The sequence below is a fragment of the Molossus molossus genome, unplaced genomic scaffold, assembly GCF_014108415.1.
Source record: "Molossus molossus isolate mMolMol1 unplaced genomic scaffold, mMolMol1.p scaffold_m16_p_2, whole genome shotgun sequence".
NCBI lineage: Eukaryota > Metazoa > Chordata > Mammalia > Chiroptera > Molossidae > Molossus > Molossus molossus.
In genome coordinates, this window is record NW_023425355.1 from 79,874,438 (window position 1) to 79,883,686 (window position 9,249).

General features: G+C 41.6%; 1 protein-coding gene across 1 annotated transcript; it reads right to left on the minus strand.

Annotated features, from left to right (window-relative positions):
- Positions 1-2,493: 2,493 nt before the first annotated feature.
- LOC118635957 (60S ribosomal protein L7-like 1) lies at positions 2,494-4,119 on the minus strand. Its single transcript, XM_036271030.1, has one exon. It carries the CDS (start codon positions 4,096-4,098, stop codon positions 3,355-3,357), a length of 744 nt encoding a protein of 247 aa, XP_036126923.1. The 5' UTR covers positions 4,099-4,119; the 3' UTR covers positions 2,494-3,354.
- Between the last annotated feature and the right edge of the window lie 5,130 nt (positions 4,120-9,249).

Below are 9,249 nucleotides of genomic sequence, written 5' to 3' on the forward strand. Positions count from 1 at the left end.
CCTCAAAGTATTTCAAAAAATTCAAGAAGAAGGAAAATTTCTGAATGCATTTTATGAAGCCAGCAAAATATAATTCTAAGTCCAGAAAAATACACTACAAAGAAAGAAAAGTACAGGTCAATACTCTTGATGAACATAGATGCCGAAATCATTAACAAAATATTAGCAACTCAGATCCAGCATTAAGTTGAAAAAATTATTCACCACTATGAAGGGAGATTCATCCCAGAGATGCAAAGCTGGTACAATATTCGCAAATCAATTAATGTGATATACCACATAAACAAAATAAAAGATAAAAATCACATGATTGTATCAATAGACTCTGAAAAAGCATTTGACAAAATCCAGCACCCATTTCTGATAAAAACACTCAGCAATCTGGGAATAGAGGGATCATATCTTGACATAATTAAGGTCGTATATGAAAGACCTATAGCAAACATCATACTCAATGGGCAAAAACTAAAGCATTTCCCTTTAGAACAGGAACAAGACAGGGATACCCACTTTTGCCACTCTTATTTAACTTAGTATGGAAAGTTTTAGCTACAGCAATCAGACATGAAGAAAAAATAAAAGAGATCCAAATTGGAAAGGAGACAGTGAAACTGTCATTATTCACAGATGACATGATATTATACATAGAAAACCCTGAAGACTCCATCAAAAATCTACTAGACTTAATAAATAAATTTGGCCAAGTAGCAGTATATAAAATTAATGTCAAGAAATCGATGGCATTCTTTTTGTTTTGTTTTGTTTTTATATTTTAATTTTTTGGTATGTGTTCCCAGCAGGAACCAAATTCCCAGCTGTGGGAATTTTTGGTCTGCAGCACGATGCTCCAAGGTCTGAGTCAAACAGGCCAGGGCTTGACAGTATTCTTATACACCAATAATGAACTCAGAGAAAGAGAAACTGAAATAAAATCCCATTTACCATCGCAGCAAAAAAAATTAAGATACCTAAGAATAAACTAAATCAAAGAAGCAAAGGACCTATTTCCAGAAAACTACAGGACATTGAAAAAAGAAACAGAAGAAGATATAAAAAAGTGAAAGCACGTACCTTGTTTATGGATTGGAAGCATTAACATCATTAAAATGTCCATATTATCCAAATAAATCTATAGATTCAATGTAATCTCCATCAAAATACCAATGACACTGAAAAGAGAACTAAAACAAATACTTTACAAGTTCATATGGAACTAAAAAGACCCCGAATAGCCACAGCAATCTTCAAAAAAATAAAAAAGGACAACATAGGTGAGATCACAATACTGAATATCAGGTTATATTACAAAACTACTGTAATCAAAACAGCCTTGTACTGGCACAAGAACAGGCATATAGACCAGTGAAATAGAACAGAGAACCCGGAAACTGACCCAAGACATTATGCTCAATTAATATTTGACAAAGGTGGCAAGAGCATACAGTGAAGTAAGGACAACCTGTTTAATAAATGGTGTTGGGAAAATTGAACAGCTACATGAAAAAAAAAAAAAAAGAAAGAAAAAAGAAACTAGACCACCATACACAAGTATAAACTCAAAATGGATAAAAGACTTAAATGTTACTTGTGAATTCTTAAAAATCCTCGAAAAAAATTTAAGCAACAAAATTTGAATATCGTACGCAGAAGAATTGTCACTGATATATCTCCTAAGGCAACAGAAACAAAGGAAAAAATGAACACATGGGACTACATCAAACTTAAAAGCTTCTGCACAGCAAAAGAAACAACCACCAAAATGGAAAAGGAACCCACTGTGTGGGAGAGCATAATTGCCAATGAGATGTCAGATAAGGGGTTAATTTCCAAAGTATATAGAGTGCTCATACAACTCAAGAAAAGGAAGGCAAATAACCCAATTAAAAAATGGGCAGAGAATCTAAATATAAAACCTTTTTAAACAGAACATACAAATGGCTAAGAGATATATGAAGAAATGTTCAACATAACTAATCAGACAGATGCAAATTAAAACGATGAGGTATCACTTCACACTTGTCAGAATGGTCGCCATCAACAAAACATCAAACAACAAGTGTTCGTGAGGTTGTGGAGAAAAGGGGACTCTTGTACACTGCTGATGGGAAGGCAGACTGGTGCATCCACTGCGGAAAACAATATAGTGTTATCTCAAAAAATTAAAAATTGAACTGCCATTTGACCCAGTGACCCCACTTCTAGGAATATACTTTAAGAAGCCTGAAACACCAATCAGAAAGAATATATGTACCCCCATGTTTGTAGCAGCACTATTTACAATAGCTAAGATCTGGAAACAGCTCAAATGTCCATCAGTAGACAAATGGATAAAAAAGCTGTGGTACATATACAAAATGGAGTACTATGTAGTTCTAAGAAAGAAAGATTTTTTTTTTTTTTGGGGGGGTTTTATATGCTTTTATTGATATTTTTAGAGAGATGAGAAGGGATAGAAAACATCAATCAGCTTGCCTCCTGCACACCCCCTACTGGGGATTAAGCCCACAATCTGGGCATGTGCCCCAATTGGGACTGAGAGGCCTGACTGGGGCCTCTCAGTCGATGGGACAACAATCTACTGAGCCACACCAGTACCACTGTTAATAGGAAACACCCATTGGCTTGAAGGGAAAAAGCCGTCTTGGTAAATGCTGGTCTTCCACAGGACATGGAACCAGATTAGCAAGGTCAGGACCTGGGTAACCAATCCTGACAGTGCAGGACTTTCTCACGTTAGGTGCATGGGTCCTTGAGAAGAGTCTATGAACACCCTGAACTTCCAAGTAAATATTGGAGTGTAAGCATCTTTTCTTGGGGAAATGGTCCTTCCCTTCTCAAAGGTCCAAGAATATGTTAAAATCCTGAGCTGGGGTAAGGAGGCCACCAGAAACATAGAGCCAGCTAAGCCCGAGAGCTTGCAAAGCTGTCACTGAAGTTGGAACATGGACTCACAACAGACAAGTGAGGATTCTGTGTTCTTTTAAATGTTATTTCAAGTTCTTTCCAAAACAAGCTTTAGGAACCCCCAGGTTCAAGTATGCCCCTGGGCTTGGTCCACTGCCATCTTGTATTCGTGCTTGGGTATCCATTCATTAATATTACACCCCTGGATAGCATGAGTCCTCTTGATTTCAGAGGAGGCAGCAGTGGCCAACACGGAGAACACACTGGACTTCTCCTTTGGAACTGGGCTGTGATGAGAAGTGCCTGCCAGGAACATCTCCATCTTTTCCCTGACCCTTCCCCTCCAGTTTCTGGAAATATAGCAAAAAATAATCTTCTTTGAAGATACTGGATGATTCCAAAAACAAAAACACATGCTTCTGATGCACTGTGCTTTCAGATATTCTGGATTCAGTTCAGCTGCCGGATGAGCTGATTGATGCGTTCCCCTCGATAGCCAGGTGAGCCCACCTCCTTGAGGAAGCCTACTCTATTCTTGCTGGCATGACGAGCCACTGAGAGATGGAAAGGGCACAAGAACCCTGAGATCACCTGGAAATTCTTCCCCGGGAAGGCAATTTCATGAATGAGGTCTTCCAAGCAAATGACACCAAACTTCCCCAGGTGCTCCTCAATCACTGTGTTGTCTGTCAAAGGGATGATTTTATTCTTAACTTTGGCTTGTCCACGTTTCAAGATGAGTTCCCGGACAGACTTCAGATTTGGAAATCCCCAGGTCACATAAGGTTCGACTATCCACAGTGTTTTTATGGTTTGGGGGGTCACTTTGACAAAGACACCACTGAAAATCTTCTTCAGGCGAAGCCTTGCGATGGTCCTCTGTACCACTGAACTCACTCCTTTGATCCTTTGGATGCGTACAACAAAGGCCAAGGAATGTTCATCTGGCACTTCCAAACCGTGAGGCTTCACTTTTAGCCGTCTGAGGCGCACCTTGTCACGTTGTTGCCGCCAGGCATCGTGTAGGAACCATTCCAGTCGCTTAAACTTGAGATCTTTGCCTTTTCTCTGCTCCTTCTTTTCCAAAAGTGCCTGCTTTGCCTGGGTGGCTTTGAGGGCCTGATAAGCCTTCCTCTTTTTCAGGAGATTTTCTGGAACCAAAGGGATCTTTTTTCTTTGCTCTTCCTCCGCCATCTTTCCAACGCTGCCAAGATTTTTTATCCTTTGAGACAACATGGAAGGACCTAGAGAGTATTATCTTAAGTGAAACAAGCCAAGCAGAGAAAGACAAATATCACATGATCTTACTTATTTGTGGAATATAATGACCATAACAGTCTGAGGAACAGGGTAGACCCAGAGATGTGAAAGTAGGGTACAGACTGACAACCTTAGGTGCCATCTCTGGGCCTGCCAGGATAGGTGCTATGCAATGAAACTACAAGCACACACTGCTTGGAGTGAGGGGGAGATTTGCAAGGTAACAAATGTTCCAGATCTCTGGACACAGTTCCATGTATTTGCAGGCTGGTACCCTCAGGGTACAAGTGGATTTAAGTAAATTATTTTCTTAAGATGGCATTACTGCTTACACCCTAGCTTTGTTGCTTGCTTTTTATGGGAGGAGACCTTGAAGCCAAAAGATAACAAACCCTTATTCACATGCAAATGAAGCACCCAACACACCTGGTCAGGCCAGGTTTCCCCCTGGGGTAGGATTTCTTGAATGCATTAAAAAGTTGGAGAGTGCTTAACACAAGGTTAAAAAAAGTCCATCTTTCAACCCCCCAACCCCACATCTCCCCCCATTTTGTTTTCTTGAAATTGTGGGATCACCATGGTTGCAGTGGTTAGGAGCATCATCACTCATTTTTCAGTCTTCTGCATAGAGGATACCATTTGCCAGAGTCCTCAGAAAACCACATTGAGTCCTCGGGCTGGAATGGGTGCATAGATTCCGAGGTGAGCATAGTCAGGGCATTGCGGAGGAGTTTTGGACAACTTTTAGTATGGCATCAAGCAGGACACACACAGTGGCCCGCTGGCAGGGGCGGCCCTTGAATCACCAATTATTCTGTTAACTGTCTGTAGCAACCAAGCTACAAAATCTTGATATTGCTCTTCAGGTTCTTGTCTGATGGATGCACAGTTTAGCACATTCTCCCTTTTGTTGGGAACTCTTTCCAGGCCTTCAAAGCACAAATATTAATCATAGCTCTAATGGAAGATGGTGGGTGAATCTTTAAGAACTCTTAGCCATTCTGAGCTTTCCTCAAGTCTTTCACTACACCTTGCTTCCCCACCTTATTAGCCTCCTGTAGATCAAGACTCTTGCTAGGGCCCAAAGAGAGGAAATGTTTGCACCAGAAACTTGTTCAGGCCTTATGCTATATCTCTGCCTCACAGGCACTGTCATACCTTTGCCCAGGTTTCTCTTGGGGCCCAGTTTGGGGTCCACTATCAGTATTTGTGCCCTAATCAGAACCTTCCTCAAATAAAGTTTTGAAATGCAACCCAATGAGGTCTTCTGAGCATTAGGGCTGCTAACTATAATTAGACTAAGTAACAAAGTTGAGGGAGACACTGTAGGGAGGTAGATGAGGAGAAAAACAAGGAAAGACACACAGGACAGAAACTTTTGCTTACAAACGTCATGTAGTATGGAGTATGGTCACTCACACGCAATTACATTCATAGTCAGATTCACACACTGTTTAAATTTTCTTTCAGAAATTCCTTATCCTGAGTGGCACCTATGCCGTTTGGGAGGTGATCAGTCTCCCCTTCTGTCCCAGTGGTGGGTCTGAATGAACAGAATTTGCTAGATTTGAACCAGAATTTGCCAGATTAACATCTTAGGGGGATTCCCAGGAGAAGAGAGGCTGCGCCATGTCCGGCCCTCTCACTCTCATCCAGATGGACCAGTCACCCAGAACTCACCTCCAGAGGCTTTTACCAGGTCTCCTTTCATTTTTGGGGGGGACATCTTGGCATCTCCTGGCCATTTGTCAGAAACCCAAGTAGGAGCTCTGGAGTCCTGGAACTCAGGGGGTGCCTCCCCTCAGATCCATAGGGGTCCAGTGGCCAGATTGGGAGAGGTAGCCCATCCTAGGTGTCTAGCCCTTGGTGTAGCAAAACACCAGAGAATCTCACTGGGGCCTCCAATTGTTGCATCTGCTGCGAGGTTCAATAATATAAGCAAGCAGCATAAAATAACTACCCTAGATTGGGTGAAGATTTTAGATGATTAAGCCAAAATATATTCTCTGGGGTAAGAGAAGCCCCCATTCTAGTTAGCATATCCTCAGAACCTTGTTGCAACTGCTTAAGGCTTCCCAAAGTAATCTTAAAAAGGGTTTGAGAGGGGCCCTGGGACTGAGTCTGGGACTGAGTGTGAGTTTTACAATCAGTGTCCAATGTCAGTTGTGCCATCTCAGAAGTCAGATTGAAAGGCAGGTTCTTCCTGTTCATGGTAAGATTTTATCCACCATGCTGCCAGCCACTTGGGACCTGTAGGAGACAAAACACAAGCATACCCCCACCCCAAAGCCAGTAACTCTGCAGGACCTTGCCACTCAGTTTCTTGCTGTGGATCTCTGTACTGGACTAAAGGCTTGGGCCCTATGGCAGAAGTCTTTTGTTGCAAATGTCGCTCCACAGCTGTAGTGCCAAAGCAATCTCGATTTAAAAAATTTAAGGTATAGATTGCCAGAGAAAGCTTATTTACAGGGGGTTCTCCCATACTCCCCCCCTTTTTGTTTTCTAATTAAAAATTTTAAAGTAGCATGAGCATGTTCAACAATAGCTCATCCTGTAGGGTTATAGGGGATGCCAGTTTTATGGCTAATGCTCCATTGTTGGAGAACTAATTTAATGCTTTGAGATGTATAGGATGGCCTATTATCTGTCCATCAATAAATACAGTTCTAGTCCCAGGTAATGGGGTATTACTAATTTTTTGCACCAAGTTAAGGTGTAACTGAGGAACATTTTGCAATAACGTATTTGCTGGAAGAGAGTAATTAATTTCTCCAATGAAATCTGCTAGAGCTATTTGAAAGTTTATTGCCTGGGAAATCTAAGTGGTAAATTTTAAATGGAGAGAACAAACAAACAAAAAATAAATTTCTATCTGTAAGAACCAAAGAGATAGTGAAAAAATAATCTTTAAGATCTATAATAATTACATGCCAATTTTCAGGAATTATTGTAGGATTGGGCAGCCCAGGTTGTATGCTCCCATGGGTTTTATAATAGCATTGATTGCTCTCAAATCATGTAGTAATCTCCATTTTGCACCCTTTTTTGGAATTACAAAAATGGGAGTGTTCCAGGGACTGACTGAAGGTTCTATATGACCTGCTTTTAATAGCTCTTTTACTAATCTGTTTGCATGTAATAATTTTTCCCCTTTTAAGGGTCACTGATCAACCCATACTGGTTTTGTTGTTTTCCAGGCCAATGAAAAAAGGGGAATTTTATCAGTGACCCCTAGCCTAAAGGCTGGGCTTGAATAACCATTCCCCATTGAGAGAGAAGATTCCTTCCTCACAAATTTAGGGGAGATTACATGAGGTTGAATCCATCTTTTTTGTCCATCTGGACCTGTACAGGAAAGGCAGCGAGTACTTTGTTGAGGAGATTGAATTCCTCACACTCCAGTAATTAATAGGGTTACCAGGGCTTTAAGCCATTCCTGTGTTGTTATAATAGAAATGTCTGCCCCTGTATCCACTAATCCTGAAAATAGTTGCCCTTGTATATTAATGGAGAGCAAGGGCGTTTTGGTGTTAATAGCTGCAGTCCAGACAACATCACACTGACCAGTGCTCCCAAATCCTGCATTTTCTCTAATTGTAAAGTTGGCTCCAGGAACCTAGTAGGGTAACAAAAGAAATTTAGCTATTGGGGTTCCTGGCATTAATACATGAAAGCCCACTGCTTTAAGTATTACTTTAATTTCTTCTTTAAAATCTGTGTCAGTTACCTGTGTCATCACCTGTAACCCTTTCATTGTTAAATTATATCTTCCCATCACTAAACCCACTTTCCCCTCTGGCAAGGGGCCATAGACTCTTGTAGGTACCAAACAAATATTATCAGACTCATTAAGGATTAATTCTGTGGTGGTGATAAGATCCAGGCTGATACTTCCTGCCATGGAGGCTCTGAGGTCTCCCACCCTTTTTTTGAACTTCCACATGGCAAACTGGGCTTGCATCAACACCGTTTTTACTAGAGCCCTCCAATCCCAAGGAGTCATCATATAACTACCAGCTATTCCCTCCAATATTCCTATAGTAAAGAAACTTTGCAAACCATTCTCCTTTATGCTTTGCCTGAATTCTTAAAAACCTGATAGTGCAAACATTCATAATATAAAGGACAATCATGTGACCTTGCTCCCTGGATTTTTAAGGGAATGGCAAGAACTATCTGCTAGTAGATAACCACTGCATTGTATAGATCACCACTGCTTTGTGTACACAGAAACTGATTGTTCCCTCAGGCATAACAGCTAACTGCAAATATCTGCTTCTGTATGTGCTTGCTTGCTCACATACCCTTAATCCAAATTTCTTAACAGGGGCTAAAACAATTATATAAGCAACCCTCCCCCTGAGCTCGGGGCTGCTCTCTCCTCTGAGTAGAATGGGACAGTCGCCCTGTGGTTAATAAAGCTCTTTTAATTTGAACTCAGTTCAAAGTCTGAGTCTGGTCTGTCTTGTTGGTCTACAACAATGCACACATTGTTGACCTGGCTATATTATAGCTGGGAAAGCCCCAAAGTTGCCCGCTTTCCTGGCCTCTATAAAACAGCCCTCCATTGCTGGGCTTGGTGAGGCTAAGAAATCCTCCACAAAAGGTGGAGAAGGGGGAGGGAATCCTTCCTCCTTTGGTGACCAAGTGGGAGCTTTTGGCTCAGGAGTATCCTTTGAAGGGAAGTTTGGAGCTGCCTCACTGCTGGGACTGATCTCCTGAGTCAGCTGCTGCAATGTTGTAAATACCAGTCACCATAAAAGAAGGGTGGAGGTAGAAATTTTGCACCTTGAATCCTAGCAAACCCTAACAGTTTCCCCTATTTTGAACCACATGTCAGTGTCCGATGGCCTGGGGAACTGGCACCAGGCAAAGTGCTCGACCACTGTCTCCTTGCTCAGCCTTGCCTCCCACCCTGAACAGCCTGCCTCTAGGCTATAGATTAACTCCCATCTTATCTATTCATATTCCAGAGGCTCCATGCATAGCCCCCGCAGGGCCAAACCCTAAGAGACAAATTCCAGCTGCAACAGGCAGATATAAAAGACACAAGCCCCTACATTGAGCGCGGCTTCTAGGACTCGA